Genomic DNA, 23,308 nt, shown 5'->3' on the forward strand with positions numbered 1-23,308 from the left:
GCAGAATAAAAATTCGCAGCGTGCATCTAATTACAATGCATCGTCAAATGCAAAACCAATGCATAGAAACTGAGACCCATATTTATCAATATTTGACGCAACACAATGCAGCAAGCTACCTTGCTGTGCTGTGTGCTTGCTGTGCTGTGTGAAAGAGAGAGAGCAGGAATGTGCTGTATTTAGCATTAAACAGTGCATTCCTGCTCTCTGCCTGTGTTGGAGCACAAAGTGCTGCCTGGTGCCAGTGCAGGCACCCTTGCACCATGATGCAGTGTGTCTGCGATGTAGGCAGGATTGTTTTTGTGCAGGAAGGGGCACCTTCCTGCACATAAAGAAAATCCTCAGAGGCATTTTTCACTTTCAAAGTATGCTGCAGATTGTTAGCAAGCTTATAAAGAGGAAACAACGAGAAGAAATAAATATATTTTTCCTTATTGTGTCTCTGGTCGGGAGGTGTACAATTCTGATGCTTTACCGGGGCTGCCAGTGTTGGTGAAATCTGGGAATGTATCGGAATGCAAACGCGGATATGTGGGACCACCCACTCTCCACCCATGGCACGCCTCCCTGTCAAGGTGGCTTTGCGTAACTTGTTAAATCTCATTTAGGTTTTGTGTCACCCTTGCATCCTATTGTGTAGTGCAAGGGGCAATACAAACCTGTATATATATATATATATGCGGAAGCTTTCACCACTGCAATCCCTCAGCACAACAGACGAAAGCAGATCCAAAAGTTGGTGCGAAGTTTACATTTATTGGATACCCTTCGTGTCCGCAATTACGCGTTTTGGCCTTCAGGAGGCCTTGATCACATGACGCTTGTGGAGGAAAAGTGCAGAATTTAAAGTGCTAAGTATATTCGTAATTAGCAGGCAGCACATAATCAATAGACATAGAGGAAACATTTGTAAGTACTAGGCAAGTGCCTAATTTCAAAAGATGCTAGCACTGGTAACAAAAGATAATTGCTATACATAATAAACATTGCATCATGAATATTAAGTACGTTTGAAAATTGTAACAATACATCAGGAAATTTTAAAGAAATCCTTAAAATCCCTAAAAATCTGAATTTCGCTTAAAACATGAAAGTTATGATAAAACCCCAGTGGGTAATACTTCATTATAATAAGCAAAGAAGTACATTCTACCAATAATTATTACACTTGAATAGGCTAAAAACTTCTCGATAAAAAAAAAATATATATATATACATATATATGGGCCTAATACTGCATCCCTTCACAAATTTAGAAATATTGAAATGATTCCACTCTTTAAAATGTAAGTCGTGCATTTGCAAGAGAAGGAACTGGATGCTGCGACTAGAAGAAAGATTTAGTATGTATTGTTTCAGAAAGGCCTCATTATTGACAATAGGATTAGCCTTGGAGGCAGAGAAAAGTGAACAGAGGGCATTAGGTTACAAGGTTATAAACAGCAGGCATAGAGAGAAAGTTGTTTCAGAGAAGTCAAATGTAAGGGGCACAACTGAGCAGCTGTCTCCATCTCAGTGGACTCCACTCTGTTCTTTCTGCTAAAGCTGGTCTATTCAGAAGAGCAAGGGGAAGTGCAGGTACCAGTGATTAAGGCATATGCCGGGAAATCTATCTTGACATCCAATGAAACGCAGTGTTGAGTATCCAATCCATGGTGCTCAGAGGAAGAATGTCTCTCGTTGAAAAAGGACGGTAGCATCAGCTACACCAGCAGCACAACGGTTTAGGAGTGCAAGTGGGGTTACAACAAGGTTCCAGCCGCAGGTCAGTTCCTTTTGCAGTCTGGCTCTCCCCAAATGTCATTTCTTTGTCAAAGTTGTCCTTTTCCTGTTTAATGCTCTCCAGGATCTGCTGGAGGTCAGGAGGTATTCCCATGGCCAACAAGTTATAGTTCTCAGCGGGATCTGACTCTAAGTCAAAGAGAAGTGGCGGGTCATGTGGAGTCAGCGTGGCTGTAGCACAGCAATCTTCATCTGTGGTGGTTTCACTAAAGACTGAACCTGGATCAAAGCAAAAAATAAATAATTAACTGATATCCTAGGATATTTCATGACCCATTCTATCCTGCCAAGCATGAACTAACATTCTTATGAACCAGAAGTAAATAAAGACACACCATTTAATCTCACTTTAAAATGTTCCTTTCCTCACAGATAATGGAAGAATGTGATATTTTTCAATGAAGTGACACAGATGTCTGTTACAGCAATGTTATTTTATTTCTATGTAATTGTCTTTTAGGGTGACAATCAGTGGCACTGAACCTAGTGGCGAGAGAGGATTTACAGCACCTAAACAGTACAGTTTGCTTCTAGACCTTTATTACAATGTTTACATGATCTGGGTTCTGTGTTATAACTAGATTGTCAGACATATAGTGCTTACCAATTCTGCGCACTGCCACATTGCTACAAAAATGAAATAAGTTAGCACCTCCATTCCAATATTTATTTATGATAAATTAATTTAAGAACTGTATTAAATCATATGTTTAACAAGAGCACAGTCACATCCCTTGTATCAGAAGACAACAAGATCCCAGAACTAATGTAAATACATAATTTCTCACTAGCACAACCCCACCAATAAGAAATACCACATATAATGTTACCACAATAAATTACTATATATTAATCAAAACGCTCCATGTGGTGGTAAGCAATTTATTTATTTATAAAGTTTTATATAGCGCGAACATGATCCCGAGGGATATCAGAGCGCTTTAAAATTGTAGGGAAAGGAAGGTAACAATTGCAGTTCAGGTATCAAATAAAAATACCAAAAAACACACACATATCAAATAGGAATACCAAACAAAACGGTTACAGATAAAAGGGGTCAGCAAAGAATAAGATAATAAACTGGAACATGGCGAGCTAGGAGGGGAGAAGATGATTCGTAGAAACAAGAATAGCACCCGTCACAGGGCTTGATGGTGTAAGTCCACTGCAATGGTGCAGACGATCCAAAATTTACGGTAAGAACTTGTTCATAAGTGATCTTTTTATTCCAGTTTGAAAGCAACCTTTGAGGAGATTCTCCATATTTCGGGTGGGAGAGAGTTCCAGATCTTCGGAGCAGAGGCACGAAGATCTGGAAGGCAGAAGGCACGGTGACACGTTCTGTTTTTGCGAAAGATCTGTGGTTTCAGGAGGAGAGAGTTCACACTTCTGGAAGGTCTATTCTCTCTGGATAATTCTAACTTTTGCGCTAGATAACTGGGGGTTTGAAATGGAGGGCTTTGTGAGACAGACAGGCTATCTTTAGCTGCATTCTTGCTTCGTAGGGCAACCAATTTAGGGGTAATAAGACTTGGAAAATGTGCGCATTTCTTTTGGTACCCGTAACCTGTCTGGCCGCCTCATTCAATGAGGCCCTTAGTGGGGCCAAGGTATATTTGGGGAGGTCACAGAAAGTAGCACCGCCATAGTCTAGTCTTGGCAAAACAAGCGCTCGGACCACTTGCTTGTAGTCAGCTTGTGGGAGGAAAGGTTTGAGATTCCTGAGTATCCTCATCAGATGGTTAACTCCCTTGCACACATTGCTAATATGATTCTTCATGTTCAGATGCTGGTCCAAGATGATTCCGAGCGATTTTGCTGAGTCAATAATGAGGGGGTAGCAGTTGAAAACAGTGAGGTGTTTCATCCAGAGGTCTAACTTTGGGATGTGATTTGGAGGAGAAATGAGAAGGAATTCTGTTTTAGAGGTGTTGAGAAGGAGGTGGTTCTTGGTTAACCAGTTTTGAGTATTCATTAGGGTCGTGTTGAGTGAGATGAAGTTATCCGGGGTGGAGATTTTCAGATAGAGTTGAATGTCATCCGCATACATATGGAACAGAATATCAGCGGAATTTAGTGCATTACCTAATGGTTCCAGGAACAAGTTGAAAAGTACGGGGGATAGGGAGGACCCTTTGGGGACTCCCATGGATACTGTTGATGGCTGGGAGAGAGAGTGGTTCGCCTTAACTTTTTGGGATCTGAGGTAGAGGAAGGAAGAGAACCATTGCAACACCAGACCAGAAAGGTCTATCTTGTGCTCCAAAATGAATAGGAAGTTGTGATGATCAACAGTGTCAAACACAGATGAAAGGTCAAGGAGGATAAGGAGGCAAGATTCAATTTTAAAATGTCATCCATACCGTGCGTGAGAGCCGTTTCGCTGCTGTGCCCACTCAGAAAGCCAGATTGATGTTGGTCCAGGAGATGGACATTTTCGATGTGGGCACAGAGTTGAGATTTGATGCATTTTTATAGGAGTTTGGCTAGAGTGGGGATGTTACAGATAGGGTGGCAGTTGTTAAGGTCAGCACTATCTTCGGTAGTTTTTTTAAATATAGGTGTAACCTAAGTTGCTGTTAGGCATTCCGGGATCATGCTCTGTGACAGAGATGCGTTAACAATCTTTTCCAGATGGGAGTGATGACATTCTTGATTTCTTTAAAGATAGAAGGGGGCACCAGGTCGCTGAAGTGATTAGATGGGTTGATACTCTGAAGAACCTTATTTATGTCTCTTTCACTGAGGGGAATAAAGGAGACCCAAGAGGTATTGTTCTTGGTACTCAGGCAAGCCGGATCGCTCTTGTCTAAAAGGGCTGAACGGGGCGTGGACCCCTTGGATGGTAGTAAAGCTTTCCTGGAATCAAGATCAATATTGATAAGTCATGATATCTCAGTAATGAAGGCAGCCAGCTCATCGCATGAAGGTGGGCTGACTCCAGAGTCAGAGCGGTTTGGTGCTTCCACCAAATGTTCTTTAACCAGCTTGAAAAGTTTCTTGGGGCGATTAGCGGCTTGATTAAGTTGGGATCTTAAGTAGTCGGCCTTAGCACTCTTGATTTGTTCATTGTAGGAGCTCCTTACCGATCTAAGGATTTTCAGCTGGTCTGAGGATGGTTTGGATCTCCAGGATTGTTCGATTGCCCTAAGGTTGTGGCATTCCGAGTTTAAGTTGCCGTTGAACCATGGTTTGGATATTTTTGTTGAGGCATTTTTTTGTTGGGGTGGAGCAATGGAATCCATGATGCTAGAGATAGTAGAGTTATAAAAGTCAGTGAGGGCATGAACCTCAGACATGTCAACTTGGGAAGAGAGGGCAGATTTACAGTGGGGCGCTAAATCGGCTGTATTGATATCTCTGAGGTCCCTTTACCAAATCTTTGATTTCGTTGGTTGAGCCTTTCTCAGAGACACCTCTATGTTAATATAAAAGAAGATGCTGTGACTGTCTGACCAATCGCAAGGGGTAATGGTATCCAATGCGATGGTGTGACCTTTGGTGATGATGAGGTCCTGGATTTCTCCTTTATAATGAGTTGGCCGGTCACAGTGTTGAATCAACTCGTGGTCACTTAAGAAGGATTTTAGCCATGTAACAGCTTGGTCATTAGGGTTAGACCTGTGAAGGTTGAAATCAGTGAGGAAAATATGGGACATAACGGAATCGACATTGCCAGAGATAATTTCCATTAATTGTTCGATGAAGGGGAGGTTGTCCCCAGAGGGGTGATATCGTGTGTATTTTGCACACCGGAAGGTTGTTCCTAGAGATGTTGAGACAGAAGTATTGGCATGAGGATGGCGTAGAGGACTCTGAGTGGGAGACCCAGAGTGTGCTCCGAGATATACAAGCTAGGCCACCGCCCAGCTTCAAAGCTCTGTCTAGACGAATTATGTCATGTGTACGAGGTACAAGGAGGTTTAGGATAGGAGTGGAAGAGGGATTGAGCCAAGTTCCAGTGAGGATGATTATGTCTATCTCATTGTGTTGGATGAGGCCGAAGATATCAGAGGCATGTTTGCTAGCTGACCTGCAGTTGAGTAGTACGCATTTAAGTTGTACCGGTGTATGGGGGAGGAGTCTGTAAGATGTTCACTCTCATGAGGTTGTCATTGTTTATGACTCTAAGGTCGTGAGTGGGTTCTCTGTTCGGGTTAGCGTGAATTCGCCCTGGAGGAATCTTGTTGGTGTCGGGGATAATTGAGTAAGAGGTGAGTAAGTCATCGACATTGTTAGAGGCGCGATAGGGCTTCAGTCTTCTGGAGTGGGAGGGAGCATTAGCTCGGGGTACGGTTGTAGAGATAGTGAGGGGGAGAGCTGGTCAAGTCAAGCTCTAACGCTAGTGGGGGCTCTGGGCAGATTCGCAAGAAAGAAGAGTGAACTGAACAAAGGGAGATGATTAAATGAGAGGGCTTTCAAATCATGAAGTTCGACGGCGAGAAGGTATAGCTGGAGAGATATATGGTCCAGGGGAGCCACCAGGTCTGAGTGCTAGGCGAGGGGTAGAGGTTGTGTGGGGGGTCTGACGGAGAGGAGGGGGTTCGATGTTGCCAGAGGGGTCTAAGCCGGTATTGAGAGGTTCCAGAGGGGGGAGTTGGTCATTGAGGACTTGCTGTGTTTCAGGATGCATTGATAGAGAGGTTGGTAAAAGTGAGAAGGTGGGAGGGTCATTGACCTGTGAATCAGGGACAGTCAAGTAAGGGTAGAGTGGGATTGGCTGATCATCGTCTGTGAAGAGCCATTGCCAAGAACTGCAATGCCCCTGCACTAAACACAAATTGTATGGTATGATAGTAAAACGTAGTTAAATACAATGGTTGATATAATTGCAGCACTCCAAACACATAGTGAGTATTCAAAGTTCAGTGATCAAGAGCACAAAAAGAAGCTGTGATAAGATCAATGGTCCGTTCATATGTTCATTTTCTGTTTAATGTTCCCAAAACATAAGCCAACACGTGTTTCATCGCAGGGAACAACTGCGAATCTTCAGGGCTGGAAAAGATGGCTCATATGATAAGTGTTCTAAGTCGGAAACACCAAAGAATAAGGGCGCGAAAGAGCCGGTCAGTGTGTAGACTCTGGTTCTTGTCGGAAATAGAGGTTGCGATTCTTAGTACCAGAAACACGGCGCCGGGAAACTAAAGGAGGGGGAATTACGTTACTAAGACGAAACACTCCGTGAATAGAGGCACACCCGCCCCGCCCTATCACGAAGACTTATCTCCTCCCGGTTTTCACTCAACTTGTGAAAAATCGAGATCTATGCTAAAACTTTACAAATCGGCCGTCCATTGAGAGTGAAAGAATTGGAAATCCTTAGCTCACCCAGACCGGGCCACAGCTCTTTAAAATAACTAAGAATCGCAACCTCTATTTCCGACAAGAACCAGAGTCTACACACTGACCGGCTCTTTCGCGCCCTTATTCTTTGGTGTTTCCGACTTAGTGCATCACCCACGATCCCCGCCGAGGCTGGCACGGTTGCGGGAATCATCACGGGTATTGAGCTCGTCCACTCTTCTCTGTGTGGCGCTGGTTGGGGGGGCAGAGGTCCTCTGGGCAGTCAGGACCGTCAAGATGAGGAAACCCACCGCTTGAGTGTGGAGCTCCTACCCAGCTGGAGGGGGGACTTCTCCATCAGCAGCTTGGATCGATATCTGTCCGGGTGCTGGTCCTGCACTGTGGCCCGTGGTGAAGTAAAGGTAGCTACGTCAAGGTAGGATGAGGTCAGACCAAACTGGGAAGTCCAAACGCAACACCCTCAGGTCTCCAGGCGGTGAAGAGGATAGGCTGGTCGCACCTCAGCCCGATGGGGGGCAATCACCTAAAAGGGAGATCGCCCGTCCTGCTGAGTCCAGTAAGTCGAGGTGCTGGCTTCAGGCAGTCGGAGCCAAAGTAGGCTGATTGTCGGAGATGTTGCTGCCCTCGGCTTTGCAGTCCGTAAAGTGAAGATGGGGGTGAGAGGGGTTCAATTTGATGCGATGGTCTGGATACTACAGGTATTTAAGCAGATCTAAGCAAATTGCAATCCCAAACCCAGATGAGCCTCGAGATAAGGCTTCTACTCAGTCATACATTTTGTGGACTATGAACTAGACTATGATCATATCACTTTCCTACCCTCGGGGTCTGCCACCTCCATTATATTCCCCCTTTCATTTGCAGCTACTAAACCCTGTTTGAGGTATGGTGTGGACAGTGAGGACGGGGAGATGCTTAGCAGATGCTCAACACTCAAAGGCTTTGCCCACCACTGTATGGCCACGTTGGGCAGTTTTAGTAATAATTTTACCAAACCACTAAATGCTGACAGGTCATTAGGTTTAATCAAGTTAAATACATTGGTGCACTCTTAGATTTGCATCGTGAACCAATTGAACAAAAGTCTCCCAAGAACAATAACTTTTAAAGAAAAGGTCTGTCAACACAGCAGCCTGCTGAGATAAGCGACATGGCAACCATAATTTGGGGGCATACATTAGCCTAGGGCACATGTCAGACACTGTTTGGAGGGCCACTGGGCAAGTAAGGGCTACTGGGCCTGGGTGATTTACCTCTGATGTCCTGGTTCCACCCTAATATGACTCTGCATGCTCGTTTTTTAGTATAGAAGATGAGGTCATTAACTATAATACCCTTGTTTGCACAGAAGTAGATGTCTGGGATTAGTGTATCCGGTCTGGCTTTGAGTATGCAATGTTTTTGTTTTTTTTGGCTGCATTTTTGGAGAGGTTAGACGGGTAATTGATAACGAAGGCATTAGAACCTGAGGGGTCGGGACTTATCTCCATTCTGGATGGTGTGTTGTAGCGAGGAGAGGCCCCAAAAGCTGAGTATAAGGAGGTGAGGGTAATTTTATTTACCCAATAAAGCTTAAAAAGGCACATAGAAGACCTAGGGCCAGATGTAGGCAGCCAAATACCAGTCGGTAACGGCCGAAATTTGGTATTTTCGTTACCGACCGGTATTGGGCTTTTGAGATGTAGGAGCCCCAAAAAGACCGATTCGGTAAATACGAGCCGGTAATTTACCGAATCGGAATTTAAATGGTAAAAAATGAGTTTTGAGATGTAGGAAACTTAAAAAATACGGAATTTGATGAAATTCGGTATTTAAGAATCTGTAATTACCATGGAGTGAAAGCAGGTGGTAAGCAGGTGCAAGCTATAAAAAAAGCCCCAAAATGCAACAGTGTGACCAGAATGGCGGCATTCTACGTGATAGCGAGGCGGCTACGGCTACAGGCAGCAGGAGAAAGGGTCTGGAGAAGGGAGGAGCAAGTCTACAGACAGAGGATAACGCTCTTCCAACTCACCGAGGCAGAGATATTGCAAAGATACAGGCTACACCCCCAAACCATCCAGGACTTGATCAGGGACCTACACCCACTCCTGGAGCATCCAACACCAAGGACGCACGCCATCCCACCCCATGTGCAGGTGCTCTGTAGCCTACACCCGCTTGCATCTGGGAGTTACCAGGAGGTGATTGCTGGGGTAGGTGGGGTGTCCCAGAGCTGCCTGTCCCGTTTCTTCAGGAAGTTCCTGGAGGCCATGATGCAGAGAATGCATTATTACATCAGCTTCCCTGACACACATACAGAACTGCTCAAAACCAAGACTGACTTCTATCAACTGGCACAGTTCCCTCACGTCATAGGCTGTATTGATGGTACCCACATCCCAATCTGCCCTCCTGCAGCCACAGAATACATCTACAGGACCCGAAAGTCAACCCACTCAATCAATGTGCAGGTGATATGCAACTCTGGCAACATACTTACTGACATTGTGGCAAAATTCCCTGGGAGCACCCAGAACAGTGGAATATACACACGCCTTGCTGCTGGAGAATTTGGGGAGGGATACCTGCTAGGTAAATCACTGTGACACACGCTTATAGATACTGCAGATGAATGTCTATTCAGAATGTAACTAATGGCACTCTCTTTTCCACCTAGGCGATAGCGCTTATGCTGTGCGGTCCTTTGTTCTCACCCCCTACCTGAATCCATCTACCCGGAGTGAGAGACGTTACAATGTGGCACACAGAGCAACACGCAACGTTGTGGAGCACACATTTGGACTCTTAAAAAGCAGGTTCTGCTGCCTCCACAAGATCGGAGGTGCACCGCAGTACTCACCCATTATCTGCTGTAAAATCATTGCAACCTGTGCCATGCTGCACAACCTTGCCACCAAGAAAGGCACAGAAGTAGATATGACTTATCATAAGGACATTGATGATGGAACTGAACAGCCAGAGCCCTATGCAGCAGGAGTAGCGCCAGCAACAGATGGGAGACTGAGACGGGCAGAGATCACACGCAGCTACTGTTAAGTAAGTAAGGAGAAACAGCCAGGGATTGCATGTGAATGACGTAGTTTAATGGGCACTACGGCAAATGTCAAATGACACATCATTGTAGTCCAATTTGTGCCAACCTAAGTAGGCGGTCATGGGTTACCTCACCCTAACATGTTCTCTTTAGTGTGGGCAGCATTACTGTCTGCGCCCACGCACAACAGTGCGGGATACCCGAGGCTGGGTTTCAACAGTGGCTGTTGAGCCACGGCCTGCACATTGGCGCCTGCTGCTTCTCCGTACGTCCTGTATGGGAGTGCTACTGCTGCTCCTACTGGTGGTGTCATCAGTGTCCCCCACACCTACATCACCAGCGCTGGCTGACTGGTTTGTCAGCAGCACTTCCATAGCAGATGTAACCCTCCCCATCCCCTTGGAGAGATCTGTGCAGCAGGGAACCAGTCCCTCTTGCATCGCCGCCACAGAATGGCAACATAGCAGGGAAGTGGCAGTTGCAAGACGGTTCATGGCCTTTGTGTGATGCTGCATACACTGCCTCTCCCGGCGCCTCTGTGTGCGGTCCTCATCAAGTTTTTCACATAGTGCCATCATGCACTGGGACATGTACCTCATCCCATCTGCCATGTCCCTCATGCTCTCCGCCATGGAGGTGATGCCCTGGTTCATATTGTCCATGTTGCTGTTTAGGTGGCGCATCTGTCTCTGTACTGATGAAATTGCTTTCGCCTGCAGACGCTGCACTTTTACCATTGTGGCCTCCAGCCCACAGAAGACCCTGTCATCATGGCCACTTGTGCTTCTCTCCCGGACCCTACGGCATCTTGCACCTCTGTGCACACCTTCAGGAGTGGACAGCAGCCCAGCAATGTTTTCCTCCTGTGGCTCAGTTTGGGTATCACCCTCCCTTTCCTCATCAGAGGACGTCGCAAGGATTTGTAGTGGGGGAACATCATGCCTCCTGGGCCTTAAGACTTCCGATAACTCTGAAGCTGGTCATGGAGACTGTGCTGGTGGGTCCTACTGTGGAGAGTCATACAGCAGAGGGGATGATGGATGTGCTGTTATGCCTGCCTCGGGTGTGGCAGCTGCCTGTGATCTGGGTGCAGGTGGTGTTTCTGTGCTTGGACCTCCACTCCTGCTTGCATCCTCACTCCTCTCCCTTTGGGGTGCCCTTTTCTCCCTCTCCTGCGCAGTCCTGCGCGATGACTCTCCTGTGGACAGATATGGACACTGGCTTAGTGGTGCTGCAACCCTGTATTTCAATATTAAATTACAATCCAGTCACACAATTTCAAGGTCCTCAACTGCCTCTGAATGTAGTGTGTAGCATGGTTTGCCTTTTTACATGATGACTGTACTGATGTATGTTGCAATGACTACCTCTCCCATGATGCATTGCTGTTGTAGCCCAAACCCTGTACTGGAGTGTGTAACACACAGCCACATTGGGGAAGGAAGACAGGGTAGGGGGGAGGATTGCTAGACTAGTTCCTTAACTTGTTTTGTTACAGCTCTGGCTGAGCTGTTAGCATCGCCAATACCAAAGACACTTCCTGGCTCCAGGATGGACTCCACCAGCTGCTCCAGGTCAGTTAGGGCAGGTGCCCTGCTCCTTCATCCCCCTGTAACACTGGCCTCTTTCCTTTGTGCTGACAGCTTCTTCTTTGTTATGATCCTGAGATCATACCAGCGTTTTTTGAGGTCATCAACTTCTCTGGTGGTCACCCCTATTGCGTTCACCTTGGCCTGGATTCCCAGCCAGGTGTTCCTTTTCACAGCCTCTGCTACCTGTAGAGACTGTTTGCCAAAAAGCTGGGTGTGGTGTTTCACCACCTCCTCCATCAGCACCTTCAGTTCACCTGTGCTGAACTTTATTTTCCTTTTGCGGTCTGGTACTTCCCTCTGTGAGTCCTGGGATTCCATCCTGCACTTCTGCTCAGCTCAGAACAGCCAGTCAGTGTCTCACAGTTCTCCAGGATGTTCAGTTAGTCTGCACCTGCACCTGCATGGGTGTGTCCACTTCCTGGTTGTGGGGTGGGGTTGATGCACATGATTGGTTGGTTCCTCTGTTGCTTGGTTGTGGGGTGGGGTCGATGCACCTGATTGGTTGGATCTTCAAATGCTTGTATTTTGTATCTTCGATTTGGTATTTACGATTCGGTATTTACCGAATCGATATTTCCCATTCTTTCCTATGGGCCTGGAGGCCCATAGGAGTGAATGGGAAATACCGAATCGGTAAATATCGAATCGGAGATTCCGATTTTTACCGATTCGGTAACTTATTCCGATTTTTTTACCTACATCCCATTTACCGATTCTAAAATGCCGAATCGGTAAAATTCGCTATTTTAGAATCGGTAAAATAGGATTACCTACATCTGGCCCCTAGTGAGTAGGGGGGATACATTGGGAACTGGTAGTTAAGGTGCCATTATTTTGGACTTCGGAGAAGGTTAGTTGGCTGAGGGAGACTGTATTAGGCCTGGGCGTCAAATTCCGTTCCGCTCGCGGAAATTGCGATAATTTGACATTTTGCCAAAATTTCCGCGATCCGCAGCAAACCGGAAATTTTGTTCATGCTCGCGCTGTAATAATACGTTCTCTCGCGCGCGATCGCCTTACCTGGATCCCAGCGTTCGCTGACAAGTTTTCCCGATCCGGTCGCATGCTCCACAAGATGTTGGGTTGTTGGTAGCCATTTTGCGCTATCTCGCGCCCGCGATCACATCATTCGTCTCGCGATCATGCACCGCAAGAGTATGAGATCTCGAACACGTCATTCTCCACTGCGAGCGAGAGTGTGAGGACACGAACACGTCATATCGAACGCGACAAGGAGTGAGAGAACCCAAACACGTCATTCTCCACCGCGAGCGAGAGCATGAGGACGCAAACACGTCATATCAAACGCGACAAGGAGCGAGAAAACCCGAACACATCATATCCAATGCGACAGGGAGTGAGAGAACGCGAACACGCCATTTTGGACGCGCCATCGACATCCGGCGGAAGTAATGTGAAGCTCGAGAACTCGAACCTGTAAAATTTTCAATTTGGAGAAGAATATCAGCTCTAGCAGCATAAAACCTTCTGCAAATGATGATGTGGATGAAATAAACTCCTCAGATTAACATTTGGCTGTCCTTTTTTGTGCAAGGAGTCCTTTTTTTAAATGGGGGAGAGGGAGAAAGTGCCACAGAATCTCCAACTTCCTGTTCCTGTCCAGCAGGATCCTCCCAGTGCTTTGTCCATCTCCTGCTCATTCTGCCTTTGGATTTTGAGCTGGAAAGATCACTCTTTTTGTCTGCTACATCAGTTTGATTGGGGGCATTGCAGTTGTTGCAACTACAATTTAATTTTGGTAACTATCATTCCTTTTAAATGTTGTGGGTAGTAGTAGTCAGTAGGCCCAGAGCTAGTCATGGCCTCATGAGTGGGTGCATGATGAAGCAACTGTTCCTTTGGTGTTTGGTGTTTTTTTTATGTATTTAATTTTCAAGCATCATTTAGGGCATGGATGGCATTGGATTGAGTTGGAAAATGTGTTTTTTGGGGGTGGGCTTTCTGTTGTTGGGCCAGGCCATGTGGCCGGTGGCCATTTAGAAGCCTAGGCCTGCAAGCTTGTCTGACCTTGTCAGCCAACAGGCCTGCTTTCATCCAGTAGGCTCAGAGCAGGTAGACACAGCTTTATTAATCAAGTGTTTCTGTGTGGTCTGTTGAATTTAGACATCATTTAGGGCATGGATGGAATTGGATTGAGTTGGGAAGTTTTGTTTTTTTGGGGTGGTCTTTCTGATGTTGGGCCTGGCCATGTTGCTAGTGGCCATTTTGAAGCCTAGGCCTGCAAGCTTGTCTGGCCTTGTCTGTCAACAGGCCTGCTTTCATCCTGTAGGCTCAGAACAGGTAGCCACAGCTCTATTAATCAAGTGTTTCTGTGTGGTCTGTTGAATTTAGACATCATTTAGGGCATGGATGGCATTGGATTGAGTTGGGAAGTGTGGTTTATTTGAGGTGGGCTTTCTGATGTTGGGCCTGGCCATGTGGCCGGTGGCCATTTTGAAGCCTAGACCTGCAAGCTTGTCTGGCCTTGTCTGCCAACAGGCCTGCTTTCATCCAGTAGTCTCAGAGCAGGTAGCCATAGCTTTATTAATCAAGTGTTTCTGTGTGGTCTGTTGGATTTAGACATCATTAGGGCATGGATGGCATTGGACTGAGTTGGGAAATGTGTTTTTTTGGAGTGGGCTTTCTGATGTTGGGCCTGGCCATGTGGCTGGTGGCCATTTTGAAGCCTAGGCCTGCAAGCTTGTCTGGCCTTGTCTGCCAACAGGCCTGCTTTCACCCAGTAGGCTCAGAGCAGGTAGCCACAGCTTTATTAATCAAGTGTTTCTATGTGGTCAGTGGAAATGTGTTTTTTTGGGGTGGGCTTTCTGATGTTGGGCCTGGCCATGTGGCTGGTGGCCATTTTGAAGCCTAGGCCTGCAAGCTTGTCTGGCCTTGTCTGCCAACAGGCCTAATTTCATCCAGTAGGCTCAGAGCAGGTAGCCACAGCTGCAATAAACACGTCTTTCTGTGTGGTCTGTTGAATGTAGACATCATTTAGGGCATGGATGGCATTGTATTGAGTTGAGAGGTGTGTTTTTGGGGTGGGCTTTCTGATGTTGGGCCTGGCCATGTGGCTGGTGGCCATTTTGAAGCCTAGACCTGCAAGCTTGTCTGGCCTTGTCTGCCAACAGGCCTGCTTTCATCCAGTAGGCTCAGAGCAGGTAGCCACAGCTTTATTAATCAAGTGTTTCTGTGTGGTCTGTTGAATTTAGCCATCATTTAGGGCATGGAAGGCATTGTATTGAGTTGGAAGGTGTGTTTTTTTGGGGTGGACTTTCGGATGTTGGGTGTCTTAAAGACATGCCTTTGTTGTGTGTGTCTGGTGTGTGTTGATGTGTAATGCATGCACCCTGCAGACCTTTTTGGGGCCTATGATTTTTCGTATTTGCATTTTGTTGCATTAAAAAGGCAGAGAAGTGTGCTTTAGCATGCATCCTTTGCCTGGCTTTTATAGGCCTTTTGTCCCAGGCCCCCTGCTTGTTGCTTGAGATTTGTGAGTGTCTATGTGGCTGATGGCCTTTTGTGGTGGGAGCTATTAGTGTCCTGCTTTTGCCATATAGGCCTGCATGGTTTTCCTATTGGCTTACTGCTTCCACCCATCCACCCCCTTTGCCAGCAGCAGCTCCATGAATGATGTGATGCTCAAATAATTTAATGGCAAATAGGGTCCACCCCACTCCCATTACACTTACATTTTTATTTTGGTGGTTCTTATTCTCTTTCCTATCCTTCCTGTGAGTGTAGTGTGTGTACATAGTAGTATAACATGGCCCTTGTTGACAAAGTCTCAGAAATGGCAAGACTATATCTTTTGGTTGCACCACTATAGTAGTAACTGAACCACAACAACAAATGCAACATTTCACTGATGTTTTCTTGGCTTATTTGCTTTTAGGTGCACAAAAAGCCAGAGGAGGAGGTGTCAGCATCATCACCCGTTGTACTACCAGTCAGACAGAAGTCCTGCTGCACATCACGTCCACGTGTGACCACAACTTGTTGTGCATCTGCGTCCTGCCTGACATCTGAAGAAGATGGCCTCAAAGAAAGGTACCAGGTCCAGTACCAAGAAAATTGCCGATGAGAAGAAGGAACAGAAAAAGGAATTGCCATTAACCACGACTGGTGTGCCGGCCAATGTTTTATTTGGGACCAAAAAAGTTACGCCTGCAGCAGCGTAGTCCGGGAACCAAGCTGGGAGCAGCACCTCCGCACCAGCGGTCCAACCCCACCAACCTAGGCGCAAGCCCTTGAGTGTCGCAGAGGTAGCCAGTCTACTAACAAGCAGCGATGTTGAAATGTCATTATCGCAAAGTAGTACACAATCAACGCAGGAAGAAACTCAGCAGATAATTGTGCAGCCGCAACAGCAGTAGCCACAAGAACAGCAGCAGCCGCAAGAACAACAGCAGCAGCCGCAAGAACAGCAGCAGCAGCTGCAAGAACAGCAGCAGCAGCTGCAAGAACAGCAGCAGCTGCAGGAACAGATGTAGCAGCCGCAAGAACAGCAGCAGCAGCCGCAAGAACAGCAGCAGCAGCCACAAGAACAGCCCACAATAGTAGTTGTTGCTCCTGAAGTAGAGGCATTTCAGGAAATCGAGCTTCCTGCAGACAAAGTGGAGCAAACCACTGTTTCAGAAGATCTATTGTATTCCAGACCCCCAGCAAGGAAAAGGAGGCTTAGTCCATCATCTTCTTCTTCAAGCCCCGCTTCTGATGATCGTGATGCCACTTGGCAGCCACCAGCTCAGTCTGAGAGTGATGCTTCCACAAGACAATGCTTCTGAAAAGGAAGGTTCCAGAACACTTAGAGTTATGGAGGTAGATGTAGAAGAGGGGGATGATGTTGATGAAGATGAGCCAGTCATCACACACATCACTCCCGATCCAAAGGGGATGGAGACCAACATTCTCACCCTATCCAGAAAGGCTGCTACTGAGCGGATGTAGCACGGATTCCACCAACACAGGTTACACCACCATGACCTCCAGCTGCCATATTTTCAAAGGCCCGTCAGGTACCTACTACATCCAGCTCAACCATCTCAGTAGGTAGTGGTAGTAAAAGTCACAGTGTGGCTGCACAGTCACATTCCAAGCACACCCTCCAGTTCATCTGGTATTGAAAGTGGCACATCCAGCAGTGCCAGAAAGTTCTCCCCCCCCCAGTTTGGGACTTCTTTTCTGTTAGCACAGGAGGAGAACGTTGCTATATGTTCAATTTGTCACACAAGTGTTCGGCGCGGTAAGCTTGGTACAAACTATGGTACCAAGCAAGTCATCTCAGAATACACCACACTATCGTGTGGGAGAATCACCTACTTCACTTAAAACAAAGTAAAACAACTCAAGCCATTGAAGTTGGGCATGAAGAATCAGGGGACGATATTATTGCGGTGGAAGGTGAAGAGGGAGGCATTTCTAGCCCTGTAGTGTAGTGGTCCCGCCCATATCCTCCTCAGTAACATCTGAGTGGCAGCGCAGTAGGAGCCATATTCAGAGTCAGCATGAGACACCAAGGTGACAGAGCACTGCAATGAGACAAACTGCATCGTTGAGCCTAATGAAAACAACAGCACCACAAAGGAAAGTAATCCAGCCTACCATTGAGAGCATGCTTAGGTTGGAGGGGCAGTTCCAACGCAACCACCCAACAGCACGGTTGTACAATGCAAAGCTCGCTAAAATGTTAGCACTGGACCTTCTCCCTTTTTAATTTGTGGAAGGGGTGGGTTTCCTTGAATTTGTGTCAGCCATCTTCCCTAAATGGAGGGTTCCCAGCCGGTCCTATTTCGCAAGAATTGCTGTTCCAGCACTACATCATGATGTGCTGGAATTGGTTGGACAAGTTTTGCAGCAGAGTGCTGTTCACAATATCCACCTGACAACAGACATGTGGACCAGTTGCCAAGCCACAGATTACATGTGCATCACTGCACACTGGGTCTCTTTTGTGGGGGTTAGAGATAAGCTATCTGAACGAGGTGCTGTTGACACAGCTGAGATTTTTAAAGCTACTCGGAAACATGCAACTGTAGCCATGTTCACCATGGAGAAATCTCATACTGCTGTAAACATTTTGGAAGAGTTTCATAGCAAGGTTTTTGAATGGCTGCGCCCGAGTGCTTAGTATTGGTTTTGTTGCCACAGATAATGGCAATAATGTATTTAAGGCCATGGACCTTGGTTCCTATTTCAGGGTTCCGTGTTTGGAGCACTGCATAAACATTATAGTTCAAGACTTTCTGAAAAAAGAACCCATAATCAGCAACTTACTGACCATCTGCCGAAGAATATGCACTCATTTCAGCCATTCTTTTAAAGCTCGGAAGCAGCTGAGGATCATTCAACGTGAATAGAACATTCCAGTCAAAGCATTCATCCAGGAGGTGGCAACACATTGGAACTTAACATATTACATGCTTGATCGTCTGTTTGAGCAGTACAGGCCACTCAATGAATATGTAATGCAAAGACTGGATGCTACTGTGAAAGGCATGACCCTTCAGATGGACCAATGGTGCCTAGTTAAATGCCTGACTGAGATGCTTCGTCCTTTTGAGGTCTTCACATGTGAAGTCAGCAAGGAGGACTGTACAATGGGCCAAGCTATCCCATTATTGCAAATGCTAGAGCATCAGCTGAAGAAGGTGTCTGAATCATACAAAGGTGTAGAGGAAAAAAGAAGCCTATGACTTGGTGGAGAGCTTAGCCCATCGCTTAGCTGAAAATACAAGGGTGCACAATAAGATTTTGTCACAAGAACATTACATTTCTGCCACAATTCTGGATCCACGGGTAAAATTGGGACTGAAGACATTCATTCCTTTTTCAGAGATGGATGTTGCCCGCTACAAAACATGGATAGCTGAGGCAGCGAGTAAGTTGGAAAATGAACGGCTGCTAATTAAAAGCCCGCTAGATCAACCCACAAGAAGTACTGCAGCAGGGCATGCAGCATCAAGTGCAACTGCGGAGGCTGAGGGCAGTGCATTTGGCTCACAACACTCACCATCACTATCGACAACAGCAACAATAACTGGATCATTAGGCCCAGTAGAATCATTACACGATTGGTATTTACAGTTAGACATTAATAAGCACAGTGCTGATGCACAGAGAAAAGAGCCCGAAAGGTTAGCAGCAGCACCCCTGAACATCGAGCGGATGGGCCAGGCCTATCTGGACGACCCAACAGGTATACATTGATCAAAACCCATTGCAGTATTGGTATAGGAAAAGGGCTGAATGGCCACTGCTCAGCAGGCTGGCGATAAGCTATCTGGCTTGCCCTGTCGTAAGTGTCTCTTCCGAACGTGTTTTCAGTGCTGCTGGTTCCATTGTAACAGTGAGAAGGACCAGTCTCTTGCCCAAAAATGTGGAGAGGTTAACAATGATCAAAATAAATCAGCACTTCATACCACCGAATTACACAATACATGAAGCAAGGGAGGAAGATGAAGACAGCGGCTCAGGTGACGGAAGTTGTGTCACATGATTACCTACTACTGGCTGAACCCCCAGAGTTTGAGGACGAGCTATACTTCCCTGACAATTAGGCTTGCACTTACTGTCTCCCTCCCTTATTTTCCTTTATTTGTGTGTCTCGTTCCGGTTACAAACTTTGTATCACAACAAATCCATTACCACCGTCTTCTACTCTTCTTATTTCAATATACAAGTTTCAGGTGTCTGCATTTCACAATCCAGCTCCTCCGTTCCATCATACTGAATCTTGCTAAATCCATTGCCCTCATGATGATTGGATGATGGAAAATACTAAGAAAAAATAAAAACTTTCCTAGTCCCACCAAAAGAAGTGGAACATGATGACTTCTATAGCTATCCTCCTTTCAGAGCCGAGAGAGACTGCCCATTAACTAAAATGAGATGGAACAGGTAATGATTGATGCCATGCATTGGGCGCAGAGTCGCAGACTGAGTGATTTTGTTGTTGTTTGTTGTGCATGAAGTATGTCATTGTGCACTAATCATCTTTCTACAGTACACACTAAACGTAACTCAAGGCAATTTTTTTCCCCTTCTTGCAAATATTTTAATAAGAAATTTTCAGTTCTAATGCAGCTTGATACATTGCTTTTGATTGAATACAGGAAGGGGACTCAATCTGCACACTGAGTATGACAACAGCACCGTCCATGATGATGATGACGAAAAAGACGGCCCGTTAACTTAAGATAAGAAGGGACAGGTAATGAAAATGAATGTCATGCATTGGACACCTGACTCTGAGCGATTGGTGTTTTTGTTGTTTGTTTGTTGTGCATGAAGTGGAGTCAAAGTGTACTAGAAGTCTTACTGTACACACTAAAGAGTGACCCTAGTCAATAATATTTCTACTCTTGTGTTATAACTAAATTTTACTTCTACTGCAGGCCGATCTTCACAGTCAGTCAGTACAAGTATCGGAGATGATTCATGGAATAATAACAAGTCAGGAGGACGTTTCATGAGTGGCATAAAATGTAAACAAGTCAACAACAACCACAGCGGACCCAAATGTCTATGTAGAAGTGGAGTCGAGTGTAGCGGTGGAATGACTGCGGTGCATTGATTTACTAACTTAAATTGTAAAATGCTATGTTTGGATATGTGCTTTGTCCAACTCTTTAAAAAAAAGTACTCTAAACGGAGGATGTGCTAAGCGACCTGCTGTCACTGTGGGCCTGCTCTGTCCTGTTGTTGTTGAAGGTCAATGCTGGAAACAGATTAGAGTAGAGGTGATGCATACATGCCGCCTCGGAAAGTGTTCTTGTTGCACTACACCATAACTTGTGCATTTCTTTCAACTTTGTTTCTCAATATCCCTTTTGTTTTTCCATCTACAATTACAGGCCGGGCCTTGCCCTATACTTGGGAAAACATTACAATGCACACTTACCTTACCAGTAAATCTACATTTTCCAGGCGGGCAGTGGCGACTGGAGAGGGGGACACCCAAGATTGATGAACTAGAGGACTAAGAGGAATGTGCTGAGATGCAAATCCAGTCCACATTTTTGACCAGGATAACACAGTAACAGTATCAACCTTCATCATCTTTTAATAATTTGATTAATTTTTTGTCTACAATCTTTACAACAGTTTGCTCTTCTTGTTGTTGTTATTATCATTAGGTTTGCTCTCTGTTTATGATTCATCCCTACCAATATTTAAAAATTGTATTTGCTATCTGTAAAAGTATTAAGCCCTGGACAACTGAACAAGAAGTGTATGTAATCCGGGTCTCCTTATCAATCATGCATGCATTTCCTTTTTCTGCCTTAACATATTGATATGGATATGGTAGTCTACAGAGTTTGTTGTTTGGTGTTTGTCCATGCGTACTGTCTGTTTTTAATTTTCAAACCTTTCCCCAAACACTCCCTTCCCATCCATTTTCCAACCCCTAACCCTCTTCCCCCGGGCTGTGTGACTTATTGAGGTGTGACTAAATTAAATGTATACCAATACTTATTCACACGCTTGCTGGGGTGGATGTGGCGAAAGCAACAGTACTTCAATTTCAAGGCAGAGCGTTGATCTTCTTCTGCTTGCCCACCCATGAGCGGTATATTTTAGAGGTGATTTTTATTTAACAAAGGAACATATACCTCCGCATTAATTGCCGGCATTGATTGGATTTGTTGTCATCCTCATACTCAGCACTAACTATTACGCTGTAGGTCTAGTCAAGTGACTCGACACAACTATATTTTGTAACTCTGTCTAGTAGGCTATCCCCACCACCATTATGTTTTGTTGTAAAATATTTCTGCATATTATTGTTGCTTGGTAAATTCTGTACTGTACTTCATTCTACTACTCCTTGAACAGTCTCCCAAAGGCGACTGGCTGTCTCATTTTCTTTTTTTGCAAATGCTGCTGCCCTACCGGTGTCTACTACTACTACTACTACCACTACCACCACAATCATGGCATGTTACAAAAAGGAAACCATCATCACCATGCAGCCATCGCTGTGCCTAAGTTAAACATCAAGCAAAGGTAAGAGAAGTTTGGGGGAGGCATAATTAATTATGGACATGGTTTCAATCAATTCACACACCCCTTTGAGTCGAGATAAAGAATGCATAGACTAGAAGAGAGAGACTGACAGTACAAGTAGGACAACTCAATCAGTGAGGGGTGTTGCATCTATCTGTTTGTGTCTTGCACAGTCAGCCAATTAGGTAAATCAAACACTGGCTATGGGCAGACCTGCACCAGCAAGGAAACAGTGTGATGTAAAACAGGAACCCCACCCACAAAACATTAAAAGCATTGTATGTAGAAATATAGATTTAATATAACCCTAACAAAAATAAACTATGTAAAAAAAACACAAAACCTGAACCACCCCTCTCCCTAACCCTAACCAATGTCCGTAACGAGAAAGTCCAAATGTCCAAAACCCCAGCGCCCAATTCCCGCCCGCTAAAACAAGAATTAAAAAAGGGGCAATAGATAGGGTCTATGTCTGATGGGATTGTCTCTGGAGGACACGCACTGCCTCCTCTAGTAGGGAGACGTGGCGCTTTAGAGCGTGGCAGTTGCAGCCACAGTGGGGGGACACCAGAGATGGAAAATGCGGCAGCGGGCAGCCGTCAGACGGTGGTGCCGTACCACTGGAGGCCAGTGGCTGGGGCCCGGGGCACTGGAGGAGGCTTCAGCTGCTGCAGTCTCCTCCTCTTCCAAGACCACCAGCCGCCGATATTCTCGAAGGATTGCCTCCAGCTTGCGACGCCGTGCCTTGGCGGCCAACTCCTTCCGATCAGGTTTGGAAGGAGTAGCTGTATATCAGAAAGAAAAAACAAGACACTTGTGTAAAATATACTGTTAGAAAAACAATAAGACAAGTTAATTATACACGCAGTGGCATGGTAGCACTATAAAGCACGGTACATAACATTTGTGGTTTGTATCTATCCTTCCACTTGTTTGGGCTTTAACATTTGCAGGACTTTTTTCAGGCATTCAACCAACCATGCATCAGATTCTTTACTATCAGCCACCTTTGCAATTTGCATGCTTGCATCACACGTATCCTTCTCTCTGTCAGTCATAAATATTAAATCTCGCCCGTCCTTCTTCCTTCCACCCGTATTTCACTTTTTAGTTCAACACCAGGTGATCTGATCTGACTTTTAGTCTTCTCCATAAAACTTTCAAAGCGGAGTTGAAATCAGTAATAGATGAGGCCATTGTTTACTCAATACTCCCGCCCCTAATGCCTTCACTAATGCCAATAAAATGGTGTCTTCACTCTTCAAACGTTCACAACAACTCTTACTTACTTAGGGCATCATTAGGAAGTCCGCCCGCCATCAACCTAAAAGGGACCGCCCGCCATAAGGGCTGAGGTCCCGTGGGGGCAATTAGGGATGCACCCGCCACGCATCCCGTATTTTTAACATTGTAGCGGCCGCAATGCTAAAAATGCATGTTGTGCTTTTCCAAGCACAACGTGACAGGCACCGCGCGGTGCCATTCCAAAATGCACATTATATGGCTGGCGGTGTGTTTCAGACACCGCCACCACATTGAACCCTGTTCCGCCCGGTCGACATGTCGACTGTGCGGAAAATCG

At 45.7% G+C, this 23,308-nt stretch overlaps 1 protein-coding gene across 1 annotated transcript in view; it reads right to left on the reverse strand.

The window, feature by feature from the left end:
• Positions 1-749: 749 nt before the first annotated feature.
• LOC144763377 (arylsulfatase A-like) overlaps positions 750-23,308 on the reverse strand; it is a 251,016-nt gene continuing 228,457 nt past the window's right edge. Inside the window, exon 7 of the mRNA XM_078648949.1 lies at positions 750-2,001. Coding sequence (XP_078505075.1) covers positions 1,700-2,001 — 302 coding nt within the window. The 3' untranslated portion in view covers positions 750-1,699. The remainder of the gene's footprint in view (positions 2,002-23,308) is intronic.

The sequence above is a fragment of the Lissotriton helveticus genome, chromosome 1_1 (genome assembly GCF_964261635.1).
Source record: "Lissotriton helveticus chromosome 1_1, aLisHel1.1, whole genome shotgun sequence".
NCBI lineage: Eukaryota > Metazoa > Chordata > Amphibia > Caudata > Salamandridae > Lissotriton > Lissotriton helveticus.